This window comes from Rhinoraja longicauda, chromosome 3 (assembly GCF_053455715.1).
Source record: "Rhinoraja longicauda isolate Sanriku21f chromosome 3, sRhiLon1.1, whole genome shotgun sequence".
Lineage (NCBI taxonomy): Eukaryota > Metazoa > Chordata > Chondrichthyes > Rajiformes > Arhynchobatidae > Rhinoraja > Rhinoraja longicauda.
Window position 1 is genome coordinate 63,074,080 of NC_135955.1, and position 14,159 is coordinate 63,088,238.

The 14,159-nt window shown below is 42.1% G+C and overlaps 1 protein-coding gene across 6 annotated transcripts in view; it reads right to left on the reverse strand.

Annotated features, from left to right (window-relative positions):
* Positions 1–9,465, reverse strand: part of znf608 (zinc finger protein 608) — a 94,596-nt gene extending 85,131 nt beyond the window's left edge. Inside the window, exons 1-2 of one of the 6 annotated variants that reach the window (XR_013547061.1) lie at positions 9,155–9,465; positions 5,975–7,132 (exon numbers count right to left, since the gene is read on the reverse strand). Coding sequence is in view for 5 of the 6 variants with exons in the window: in XM_078396268.1 (XP_078252394.1) it covers positions 5,975–6,955 (981 nt within the window). In the remaining variant the exon portion in view is untranslated. Of the gene's footprint in view, positions 1–5,732; positions 5,814–5,974; positions 7,133–8,381; positions 8,474–9,154 lie in introns of those variants that run through there. The other 5 variants (XM_078396268.1, XM_078396269.1, XM_078396270.1 and 2 more) reach the window with 5 other exon arrangements.
* Positions 9,466–14,159: the final 4,694 nt, after the last annotated feature.

The window sequence follows — 14,159 nt, forward strand, 5'->3', positions numbered from 1 at the left end:
TCTGTAAAAACACTGCTGTTACACAGCAAGCTACCTGACAGCACCTCCCTCACCTGTGAACTCTATCACCCAGAAGGACGAGCAGGACAAAAGCAGTTAGGAATAGCACCGGCAGGTTCCCTCCAAATTGCACACCATCCTAACTCAGACGTATATCACCGGTCCTTCATCATTGATGTGCAAAAAATCTGGAACTCCCTTCTTAACAGGATTGTGGACCACCTCCACTAAAAGGACTTCAATAGTTCCAGAAGGCAGCTCAGTACAACATCTGAACAAGAGAGACACGAGTCAAGTCAAGAGGGTTTAATTGTCACGTGTACCGCCACGGAACAATTGCATTCTTACTTGATGCAGCTTAACGAGCCCATTAATGCAATAACACAGAAATAAATATACAATAATCAATAACAGGATAAATTAATAATCAGAAACACGAGGTAACCAGACCATAACAGTGCAAACACTAAAGTCTGTAGAGCAACCAAAAAAAACAAATTCCACAGAAGATCATAAGTTCCTGATGTGCAGAGCTCAAGAAACTGATAGACACAAAATGCTGGAGTAACTCAGCGTGCCAGGTAGCATCTCTGGATAGAAGGAATGGGTAACATTCCGGGTCAAGACTCTTCTTCAAGATTGTGATGATCGCTGGGAAGAAGCTGATGGTCCTGGTTTTCAGGCTCTTGTACCTTCTTTCTGATGGTGAGAGGTAAATGAAAGATTGGCCAGGGTGATGTTGATCTTTGCAGATATTGGCGTTTTTTTCCCAGGGCAGTAGCTCCTGTTGATTGTTTCAATGGTGAGGAGGCCAATACTCGAGAGTGATCGGGCAGCGTCCACACACTCTGCAACCTGCGTTCCTCGCCATTTGAGTTACTGAATCAGGCCACGATGCAACTAATGACTATGCTCTCTACTGTACATCCCTAAAGGTTTGATGGGGTATTTGGCGACAGACCGAATAATGATGGTGTTGAATGCCGAGCTGTAATTGATGTTACACGTTCTTATTGTCTAGGTTGTTCAGTGCAGAGTGGGGAGCCAGTGAGATCCAATCCCCTGTTGCTCTGATGTGGTAATAGGCAAAGTGTGGTGGGTTCAGGGCGCCGTAGAAAGCATTTTTATCGGGATAAGTGACAGCATAGTTTGGGAACAGCTCCATCCAAAGCCGCAGGAAATTGCACAGAATTGTGTATGCAGCCCAGACCATCACACAAACCAACCTCCCTTCCAATGACTCCATCTACACTTCACGCTGCCTCCGCAAGGCCACCTGTATAACCAAGGACAAGTCTCGTCCCGGACTCTCCCTCTTCTCTCTCCCATCAGGTAAGAGGTACAGAATGTGAAAATGCATATTTCCAGATTCAGGGACAGTTTCTTCCCAGCTGTTATCAGGCAACTGAATAATCCTATCAACAACTTGTGGTCCTGAGATACCATCTATCTTGTTGGAGACCTTTGGACTATGCATAATTGGACGTTATTAGACATTATCTTGCACTAAACGTTATTACCTTTACCCTGTATCTGTACACAGAGGACGGCTTGATTGTAATCATGAAGTCTTTCCGCTGACTGGATAGTGTGCAGCAAAAAAGCTTTTCACTGTACCTCGGTACACGTGACAATAAACTAAAATAAACTAAACTACTAAGGCAGGATTTGATTTGCATCATGTAACTACACTTCAAAACACTTCACTATCACAACGTTAGTGTTACTGATCAGTAGTCTTTGAGGTCACTTTACTCTTGGGCACTGGTACAATGGATGTCCTTTTAAACCAGGTGGAGACCTTGGACATAGTAAGGCAAGGTTGAAGATGTCCACAAAAAGTCCAGCCAGTTGGACCGCACAGGTTTAAAGAACACAGCCAAGTACATCATCGGGACCGGTCGCTTTCTAAGGGTGCACCCTCGTAAAGAATCTTCTGACGTCAGCCTTGGTGACTGAGATTAGTGTCATCGGGGAGTGAGGGGGCGGAGTAGGTACATCAAGGTGCATAAAGAGCATTACAGAACAGCAATAAATGCTGAAACAAGGAACTGCACATGCTGTTTTACAAAAGAAGGCACAAAGTGCTGGACTACCTCAGAGGCCCAGGCAGTATCTCTCGAGAACATGGATAGGTGGTGTTTCGGCTCGGAGTCTGAAGAAGGGTCCCGACCCAAAACGACTCCTACCCATGTTCTCCAGAGATCCCACCTGACCCGTTGGGTTACTCCAGCACTTTTGCCTTCTTCAGCGATAAATACTGACCTTCCTAGTAATGTCCAGATCCCAAAAATGAATTTTAAAAATGATTGTTTTGTAGAAAAAGTTAATATTAAAGCACAGGTATTAAACATATAAAATGGCTTTCGGAAAGTGCTGGCAATTAGTTTTGGCTGTGGTCCTTTTGAAAGAATGCCGATTAATATAATTCAAAAAATAATTTTAGTGGGCTATAGAACCATGCAGCCTTACAAATGAGATCAGGAATTCAGCTCATTAGTGGCAAAAATTCAATAAGAATTCTGGTCTCACAGATCTTGGGAGGTCACTACAAGTTCGTCCAGAAAGTTCTCAGCAGTCAAAGGGCACCAGCTCATTCGCTGACTTTGAAAGGGCTCTGGTCACACTATTCAAAGTTACAAAACATTAAGTAGACTGAAGAGTTTTTTGTTCTGCATGGACTCGTGCTAGTTTGTGGTACCATTCACCAGCCAAAACTCATCTTGCAGAGTTTTGAGTCAGCTTTTTAAACTGTTCACACTCGTACAAATCTGCCCTTTGTTTACCTCTTTAATGACTGCTAACCACTTACAGTCTTTTGCCACAGACAGTAACGGACAAGGGCAACATACAAAGAACAGGAAGGTATATGGATGTTCCCATTCAATTCGTCAGCAGGACCAACAAGAAGTACAATAGAGCCCAACACAAAATACGTTTCTCCCTGCAACTCATTGTCAGTACAATCCCTTTCTATTTATTGCTCTGCTACCACTGAAAATAGTTTGCTAGCATTAATGATCCATCAAACGCAATTTTCAGCTGTGAAATTTCTCACTGCATCACTTTCAAAAGGTGACAAATTCTTCACTAGGATATTAACTGGCCTTATGAGGCTCTCAGTCCTACATCATGTTTTCTGTGGTCTCCCAGTAAGAAAACCTGAACAAGCCAGTTGTTCTCTGCATTCTAGTGCTGTAATGTACCAGTTAAATCAATTAATAGAAATGTATCAGATACATCATTTAATCCAGTTAGCGAGTTATATCCTTAATATCTCACTTCAAACTAAAATACCTAATTTTGTTTCATTTACCAAACAAATAAAATCATAAAATCTTATAAGATACCAGCAAAGGACTGGGTACTAACATGACTTTATTAGGTAATCCTATATTGGAAGTGGTTTTGCAAACTACTAGGAGTGGTTAATTGACTTACCAAGTCTACATAAGTCAGATATGTTAGTAACAGCTAAACCACAAACATGAGCTACATAGAAATAGCACAAACAACTCAATTATAGACTACATTTTGCCCGAGCCCTACATGCAGGGAGTGGCAACTTCTACAACATATTTGTGGTTCTCTGTGTAAAAAAAGAGGAAAACAGGCACAAAAATAATCAGTTTTAATCGGATCTAATTGATTAAGTTTTATATGACAACTGCAGCAAACAAATAGAATACTCAGGCCAAGGGTAAATCTGCAAACATACTGTAGAGATTAAACAATGACTACAAATCTTGAGGGTTTACTTTACACCTTTAGCATCTTGCTACTCAAACAAGTACAGCTGGACACGTTTGTCTTCAACCTAATTTAAACCAGACAACTATATAAATATTTCACAGCCTGTTTAACAGAAGGCGCCTCCACCTTTCAAATAAATAACAAGCACAAGACACTAGTGCATACATTAATACCATGGGTCCGTATCAGGTACCATTTCATTTTCTTTCAAGCCATATACTGTGTATGGTGAAGGTTTAAATCTTGATGATCTCTGGAGCAGTCAACAGGAAAGCAGGCTGTGCTAGAATGAATAGAGTCTGCTTGTCAATTATATCTGGGAAGAATCAAGACAAGCGAGCAGCAAGACCATAGTGGACATTTTTCTGTATGACTCACTGATTGTCAGCAGGCACAGCTTTTGTAGACACACAGACATTCTCGATTGTCTTGAGAAACAGACACATTGAAATAGTTTCTCCAGGAGACTATTTGAGGTATAAATAAGGAAGAAATAAAGAGTAGTGAAACCACACCAGTCTCGTCTCTGTTGCCATGACACCTGCCTCCAAGATTGGAAAGTGTACAGACTGCTAAACAAAACTGTTGCATCTGAGCATTTAGCTGAACAATTAAAATAAGGTTAGGCATGCAGCGAGCAATGCTTTTCTTCATTCAGTCAATCCAATCAAATGGAACTTTACCCACAGCCATTGTGACAAACAGATTAGACCACAAGTTATCTTGATATTCACAGATTAAAACTGTTTCCAATTTGCTTGCTGTTGGAAACAAGAGCAAAACCAATTTGATTGGAGAATTGTCAAGCATGTCAGTTTGCCAATCTTCTTCATTCCAAATCTGTTTAGATGCTCTTCTCGTGACTAATAGACTATGAACATTAGCCTCTGCACCTTGCTGTTTAAATCTTTATTAACATCTCAATGTCTCCTTGAAACGTTTCCCCGGCAATAAAATGAATCAAATAAAATAGTCTTCCATGCCAACCAATCTTACTGCTGTCTGAAGTTTCCAACAATAGCATCAGCAGAAATGCAAAGGTCACCACCTCAACAAGCTGGGAATTCACTTTCCTCTAGTATGCACTGAGACAAAATCCTCTCCAACTCGACTGACCACTTCCATCACAGGGAATCAATTTATTGAGTTGAATGGGAAGGGAAAGGTTGAAAAGTAGATCACAAGGTGCTCCACAAACTATATTAAAAGGAAGTAATTACTCTGAAACGACTAAATTATTCAACTTTTCCCGAACAAACTTGAAGCAGATCACAAAAGCCTCACTATGCAAGGTAACACAAAGCAGTTGTGAACTTTGAAGTGACTTAAAACATTTTGTGAATCTTATTAGAAATAAGGACCGGCTAGGATTTTGTTTTAGGGATGGTGTGGACATTGGCTCATAAACCAGCATCAACAATAATCAGTCAGCTTCTTAAAATGGCACAACTCCTCTGACCTCATAATTATCCAACAAACAATAGATTCGAGCCTCCTGAGAAACTCCACAGTCTTTGGATAATTATCAACATACCAGAAGCCTGGTTACACGGAAACAATGGAAGGCAAGGCCAAACTTCCCTTTCACACTGAAGCTACAAAACAAGAGATCATCGTGCCCGCACCGATGTTAATAAAATACCAGGCACCATTCGACCAACCCTGCATTCATAAAAGGCAAGGCTGGTGCAGCCTTTATGAAGGCGTTTAGTGTGCTATTTGATTACAAAGCACCTCCCCCACCCTTTAGGCAAACAGCAGTGATCACAATAACCTCATTTCTCTCCAGCTGCGGGTCTTACTCCATTGTTTTGCGACCATGATCATTGCACCAGCCTGTTATTTCACAGAAACAGGCGAAAATGTGCAGTTTTCTCCCTCATTCCAGAGTCGCAAAGACCACCGATGCACAAAAGTAGCGGTTGCAATCGGTGCTGTTAGGACAGTTAAAGACACACAACCACGAACCCTTCCCATACCGATCTCATCCGCAGGTTATCGCCGGGGTGCGTTCACATTGTAGCAGAGGTGTAAAACGACAAGCGTTATTATGTCACTCCTCTTGCATTCTTCACCCACAGCACAGACAGGCACCATTCACATCCACACAAGCAGGCGCGATCTTGTGTGTGTGTGTGTGTGTGTGTGCGCGGGTTTTTGTTTTTATTTGCAAAAGAGCCCGACAACAAACAAGACAGCGGAAAAGTAAATAACGGGTTACCTTTTCGGTCTTCAGTTTCTTGGCGGGTCGGGCGGTGTCTCCGTCATTCTCTGCACCCTCCTTCTTGGCCGCGACAGGGCAGCCGAGGATCCCCGGCTCCAGAGTAGGTTTGATGTCCTGCACTCGGGGCGAGGGCTCCCTCTCCCTCTCCCTCTCCCTCTCCCCCACTCCCCCGCCGCACTGCAGGGAGCCGCCGCCGCTGCCGAAATGGAAGAGGTGCGCTGCTGCTGAGCCCGCTACAGACATGGGGGGCTGTCCCGGGACAGGGTGCACCCCCGCATCGTGCTTAGTGCTATCCTTGCGAGACCTGCCACCCTCTTTATCCCGCTTAGAGCCTCCCCTGCCCGAGCCCTTGCCGGGTCTGTCTTCCTTGCTCTTAGTGCAATTGCCAATCGTGTTGTTGCAGTTATTGTTATTATTAATATTATTGCAGCCACTGTTGTTGTTGTTGTTGCTGCCGCCGCTGCTGCTGCTGCTGCTGCTAACTGTTTGTCCCAGGGCTGAATTCATGCCAGAAACCTCTCCAGGGCGCCCTTGAACTTCCTGCCTCTTGCCAGTACTGCTAATTTCAAGAATCCCATACAGTGAGGCAGAGGAGAGAGATTTATTAGCATCCTTGGAAGTTTTGCTTCTTTTCACTTTGGATTTGCCAGTCTCCTTGTGGGAATTTCCTTGGGGAGGCTGGACGGAAGAGGAGGTGAATTTGAGGCTATCCGAAAGGACTGCTGCTGCTGAAGCTGCTGCTGCACTAGCACCACTTGGAGCCAAACCTCCGCAGTCCTTGGTGGAGTTGGTTGCAATGGTGTTGTTATTGCTGCTCGAATTATTCATTTCCAATTTCTGCCTGTCTTTCTCCAAATCGGCCTCCAAATCGATGATCAGATTTCCCACTCCAATTTCCCAGTCGTCGCCACTGTCGTAAGTATCAACCGCGCTCGAATCAACACATTTACCAGTAGCAATAGAACTGTTCACTGACATCCTGAAGATGAGATCTCTTGGATAAAAATTGGATGAACTTCACTGCTTTGGTGCTGGGATGACATTCGCTTCTCCGCCACGTGTTTCACCCTTTCCAAATGTTTATTTTATATATTTATATCTATATTCCCCTTATTTCCGAGGTCACACGATCCACACACATGAATAAATTACTTCCTGTAAAAAGACAAGACTAATAAATCGGTTGTTGGGTGAGACCAACATTTTTTCTTCTATTTAAATAAATCCTTTCGCATGTAGCTCTGGTTTGAACTTTCCAATATTTTAATTAAAGCATCCAATTACATTTTTTTTTTTAAAGACAAAAAAAATGTAGATCTTTAGAGTCGCATTTTCCCTGTTGATCTTTGTAATTTCACACCGACCCAAATGGTAGTCGAGAGCAACAGCAAAACTCGGAGCTGAAATATTCTTCGCGAAAAACTAACACACGAGGAAGTTACCATCGTGCAAAAGAGACGCGTTTAAAAATTGCTGAAATGAATCACCACTCTCGTTCGCGCTCCATCAGCGCTACACCAAGGAGGGAGGCCTCACTGACCGCAAATGAGGTTATTTGACAAAGATCAGTGTAGCCATTCAAAGTCTGAAGAGCATGCATCATGGGTAGTTGCAACTCTTACCTTTGAATCATTCATTTAAACATCTCTTAGCAGCCCCCACCCCTCCACTCGCGAATCTGCAACATTTCGCCATACACCCTGCACAACTTATGTTCATATATGTGCAACACGAAATGGAAGGAACGTTTTAAAAGCTCCTCGCCAAATAAATGTTTCACTTCTTTCCCCTCCTCCTCTCCTGGCACACAGAACAGATTATTTCCCCTTTTTTTTCTCCCAGCAAACGAAAAATGTATTTAAAAGTCCACACACGCGTCGCGACCAACAGCAACAAAAAAAACTGCATGGGAATATAAATTTAATTGTAGGAACTGTGCACGGGTCCAAAATCATTTAAAAAAAGTTTTCAAACTTCAAATTCGGCTCCTAACCACATACTTTTCGTGATCAGTAAATAATTATGCCATAGAGGGAGAGGGGAGAGAAAAAAAGGGGAAAAATCTACAGGCGTCTGGTTGAAACAAGACAGAATATGCTAACCCTGGGAGAAATTAGTGAAGGGGAAAAAAATAGCAGAAACCTGGACTGGATTACACATTCTCTCCGGACGTGGCACCATCGTCTCTCAAAACAGTGTCAAACACACAAATTAAGCGAGGGAAACGACGCCAGTCAATCATGTGGTAATTTCATAATCGAGCTTCAAATACAACAAAGCAAGGACCTGAGGGTGGGGGAAGGGAGGGGGTGGTTGGAGGAGGAAGGGGATAGAGAAAAATATATATATATATCGTATACATCTAGGACCGGTTTGTTGCAAACGTTGACGATTGTCTGCTTACCATTTTCTGTCATCTTGTACTCGGATTAGGAGCTACACAGTTTAATTAGCTGGCGTTTAGAGCTAAAAGCTGTAATGAATTGTTGATGGATTTGAAGGGGGAGGTTGCAACAACCAACCATCTAAAAGCAGCTATTTTGTTACAGTTCGACCTTCAATCACGTGAATCCAAGATTCCCTGTAGCTTGACGTGAGAACAAAAATCGGTGACAAGCGTATCAGAAAACTGATCTTGCCTTAAAGGGGGGGGGGGAGGGGGGAGTGAAAAAACCCAAGTCTGCAGTTTTGAATAGGGGCGAAAAATCTCTTAGGGGGCTATTATGGAGTTGGTCAGAATATGCACAGCCCTTTAAAGATCGCTGCTGCTCCCCTTTCATATCAGCAACAAAACGGAGGGGGAGAAGCGTTTGTGGTCGACAGTCGTAACTGCTTATTAAAGTCCTTTTCAGCAAAACTTGTCGCTATTTACAAGCTCGAGTTAGCACGGTTAATGTTACGGGGGACCAAAAATCAAGATAGAAGCATTTTGTATTTATTTCTGTTTTTACCCCAAAAATATCGTGAACGTAAAATAAATTGGGGCAACAGCACCGGATATAACTTTTAAATCAACAAAATAAATCCAAACTATCTCTATTCAATCATAGTTCCTTTTCATCCACCAAAAAAAAACCTCAGGAGGGCGAGTAAAATGAAAAGAGAATTCTCTTGCCAAATGCGATCTCTGGTGTGATTGATAAAACTTTACTTAAGATCATTGTATAATATACTCACGATCAGTACTGGTTCGGTTTTGCCCTGGTCTTCGTGTGAAATGAAATGCATTTTTGTTTTGTTTTAAATCAGATCCTGCACTTGTGTGACAGTCCTTGTGTGGCGGTGTGTTTTGCTTCGCTTGTTCTCACTCGTGCCCGTGTGACTATCGGTGTGTTTTGTTGGGTGCATTGAGCTTGTCCTTACTTTGTGTGTTTCGCAGGGTGCATTGGCTTGTGCTCACTGTTTGGTTGGTTGTACTGACTTGTCCTCACGTTGTATGTGTATGTGTATTTTGCTGGGTGCAGATTTCCCTCTCTCTCTCTCTCTGCTCCAGACCCGGCTCCGCTCCTTTGTTTCACAGCCATTCGCCCTGCAGCCACTCAGAGTGCAGCTTTTATGGAACTCAGCCCAGCCATTGGCTGTGCATTTTCGCATCTGTGTGTGTGTGAGAGAGGGAGAGAGCTGAGCTTGCAGCAAGCACAAGAGTCAAGTTAGTCTGTGTGTGTGAAAGGAGCTTCCAGCAGAGCCAGCACTGGAGCGTTCAACTCCCAGCAGTAGAGCGTTTAGCCAACACTGCCAGAAAAAACAGCTACTTTCACCCTTTCTCGTCACAGCCTGCGGCAGCCAGCAAAGCTTGAACCAAGCACCCAGCTGAACCATTTCCAAGTACTTAGTCCGCCAACCACTGCATAAAATAAAGGGTTACGACGACTTACACCTAAAGTACTCTAGTGCAACCAGGACATATTTTAGTTTACTCATTCTTTATTGAGGAGTTTTAGGTCATGACACTTAAATTCATAATAAGACGCATCCTCTACCCGGATCATAAACATCACACTGATTTAAAATAACAGCGACCTGACTTTGCCCAGATCATTTTCAATTACTTTCCTATTCAAGCAGAAAATTCAGATTACTCATAATGTTTGGTTTAACTGTCCTTTGTTTCACTATCGCAACAAAAACTACACCTCACCCATTTTTCCGATTATTATTTTAGTTTAAAATGCTGAACATTGCAGCCAGAAATAACTATTCCTTATGCAGCAGGAAACATATTTTGAAGTGATTACTTCTACGGGAAACATTTTGAACGCATAACAGCTGGAGATATTCGCTTTACAATGCCATGATTTCCCTCTGTGGTATTACTCGTTGTCCCCAAATTACAAATGTTAACACTTTAGTGTTGCTAATTTAATTGTGCAGTGGTTGGAAAGAGAAAGCATTTTGTGCATCCAAACACAAAAGTCTCCTGAAATTCTCTTGTAGGTGTTTTTGTTTGGTGAGAAGAGACTGATTTTTTTAAATTAAGAAAAGGGGTTAAATCATATTTTTTTAGGCCTGCAGTGTGAGATATTCAGCAGTGCTTAAAAATATTAGAGGTAATCTCTATGATCCCTTAAAATAAAATTGCCCGTGCCACTTTGTGATCATTCATTTTAATCAATACTTCGTTCTGTGGACCAAAGTTTATTAAATGTGTCCATGTACGGCTGGTGAATATGTCTGCTTGCATTTGTGGAAGCTACCCTTCCCTTGTGTATATGTATAGAAAACGTGTGCCTGTTATGTCTCTGAATGATATATGAGCTGTGGTATTTATTTTGTGCATGCAACATTTATCATATTTGTGCCTGATATGTATATGCATTTTTTTGCATGTGTCTCCGCGCTGTATCGTTTTAGTGGTCTGCGTTGTCTGGTATTCCTCTTTCTGGTGGATGACTTTGTCACGTAACAATGTGACTTAGAAGTATTTGCATTTATATTTGGTGCGTGGCTTTGCAACTGTCTATGTGTTTATTGATGTATGCAAATCTATTCCTGGTGTTTTTGTCCCTCTTTCCCTTTTACTGCCACTGGAAGCAATCTCATTGTGGCTGCACCTTTTGATACCTGGCATGGGTGCCTTATTCTGCCAGAGCGCAAAGGTCTAAATATATCAATTAAGTGCGTCGAGAATCAGATATGAAATTATATTGTTTATTTTTTAACTCGCCCACAGCTTCTTTCAGGTTCAATCACCTGAGCCGTGAGTTAAATGTGTGTCTGGTGGGTGCATGTGTTGTCTCTGTCTGCAGACTGCCAACTGCCTGCGGGGTGGTATGTGCGTGCATTTGTGGCAAGTGAACCGAATATCATATGGCGTTTTCCTGACCACTCTTGTGGTGTGCGTGTTTCCCTCTTCGCAATTTGCCCTTGCCCTTTTCGTGCCTTCCCCACCCGATTTGTTAGATAACACATCAGCGACAATATTTGCAGAGCAAACGTTTGCTCGAGTGCAGATCATCTAAAGAAGGCCGCTTAATGCGAGTGCGCAACAATCAATCTTTCCATGTATGAACGAAATTGGTGGCCAGAGTCCGGCCAGGGTGGACTTGCACAAACACATGATTGCCCTCAGTGTCTGCAACCAAACAGCAGCTCGCGATTAGCTGCACTGTGCAAACTTCGTGCCTCACTCACATGGTGCCATCAACACATTCTGCAGAGGTCGGACTGGCTGTTTCGTAATGGCTTTACCCCCCCCCCACTATGTGTGTGGCTGATAACAATGTTTCTGTTTGGACATGTTGATCGTGTTTTATTTTGAGCTCACGGCAGTGCAGTAAACAGCGATCATTTCCTCCTTCCACTGAGCTTTTACTACAAAGGATAGAGGAGTGGGGGAAGGGAGCTGCAAAGCTCTCACAATTACCTTACTGATGTCCGGAGAAACCACATCCCAAATACTTTTAACACGGGTCCAGTCCTGGTTCTCAATAATGAATCGCTCCCAACCATGTATCGTCTTTGCTAAATCAAAACCCTCGCAAAAGGCAACATCTGAAGGTTTAGTTTTAATAAGAAAACGTGATATCTATCTCGCCAATGAAATGCAATCTGTGTTGTAAAAACATAATTGCTTTATTTTAAAAAAACGTTATCTTTGGCTTTCCAACGACATAAATCTTTTTTTCTGTCGGATGATGAACAGAAACAATAACGATTTGAGGTCACAGAACTCCCTTTTAATTGATCAAACCATAAAGAAACAAACCATAATTTGTGAAATACAATTAACATCAATTTTTAGGTTCCTTCCCACAGATATATAAAAATAGATGCCATTTGCCGAGACTCCGATTGCCATATTTGGTCATTTCAAATATTGTATTCGAGGGGTGGCGCAGCGGTAGAGTTGCTGCTTTACAGCTCCAGGGACCCGGGTTCGATCCTGACAATGGGTGGTTTCTGGTGGAGTTTGTACGTTCTCCCTGTGCTGCGTGGGTTTTATCCAGGTGCTCTGGTTTCCTCCCACACTCCAAAGACGTACAGGTTTGTAGGTTAATTGGCCCCAGTGTGTAAATTGTCCCTAGTGTGTAGGATAGTGCTGGTGTACGGGGTGATCGTTGGTCAACTCAGGCTCAGTGGGCCGAAGGGCCTGTTTCCGCACTGTATCGCAAAACTCTAAAGTCTAAATGACAAATCTTAAATAATACACTATAACGTACCAGAATGAGATACACTCCACAATTTTACTTTGTTTTCACTCTTCACACATAGATGAAGATAAATCATGCTTAACGGTATTCTTTCTTGAAACATAGTTGATTCCGATTTGTCCTTTTATATCATCAGAATAATTTACACGCCACAATGTAATGTGGAAGTTCATGACAATAATATAATGGGATGCTCCAGTAGAAAATGAATTGCAGTTCCATTCAGCAATGGATGTCAGTCCTTTTCTCCATATAAGTCTCATATTCTATATCCATTAATATTACTTTATTTCGCAAGTAGTCATTTTTTTCATTCATAATTAATTTCAACAAAGGTTTGTGCCAGACAGATGCAGATTCTCTCTGCGGAGAATTTGGATCATAAACTCGCCTGTAACACATCATATTATCTGCTCTCATTTGTCTGTCTTCTTGGTTTGAGTGAGCTCCACAGCACCTGCCAGAAAAGAAGCTGAAATCCTGGCTCCCGGCCTCTCCTTTGAGGTTGAAGTCATTGTACCAGCATTTGCACTGCAGCTGCCGTCTTTGAACTGACGTATTCAAGCCAATGTATATATCAGTTTCAGACCCAAATATCATTCTCCCCTGATACATCGTCAAAAGGTTATGTTTGCATCTCTCTTTTTTGTCTAACAGTGGATGAAATTCCCCGTAAATACACTGGACTGAATTCAACAACCAGATTTATGCTCCAGCAGGGTGATTCAGTAATCTGGCATCCCCAGTGACACTTACAGTACATGGAGCATATCTTGCTGGCTTTGTCAATTGGTTCAATGTAATTGAAACAAAAAAAAATCCCTTCCATTGTCATAAACTGTCATTGACTGGTGCGACCGGAAATGTTTTTATTACACATATTGTCTTCCAAACATGTAAATAAAAATATAAAAACATGTTTAATTTCATGCATCACTGCTTTTAAATATGTCATCCTGGAATAGTGTAATCATTTCAAAAATGGAATAGAACTGATATTTTCCTTTGGTAATTTTTTTTGTTTTTTTCTGTTGTATTTTTGTAATTCAGTTCAAAATGAAAATGTTTTGTTTTTTGTTACTGGAAGTAGTGGCGATAGGCTTATTCAAATTTCAGTTTTGTGGAAGATCAATCAGATTGCCAAGCTACTTTAACAGGCTCTGAAGTATGTTGATTTGAGACAAACCAGAGTAAATGGTATTTGAACCTCATGTTTCTTCCTGCCAGTCCAGCTTCAACTACATTTTAAATTGTTAATAGACAATAGACAATAGGTGCAGGAGTAGGCCATTAGGCCCTTCGAGCCAGCACCACCATTCAATGTGATCATGACTGATTATTCTCAATCAGTACCCCGTTCCTGCCTCCTCCCCATACCCCTGACTCCACTGTCCTTAAGAGCTCTATCTAGCTCTCTCTTGAAAGCATTCAGAGAACTGGCCTCCACTGCCTTCTGAGGCAGAGAATTCCACAGATTTACAACTCTCTGACTGAAAAAGTTTTTCCTCATTTCTGTTCTAAATGGCCTACCC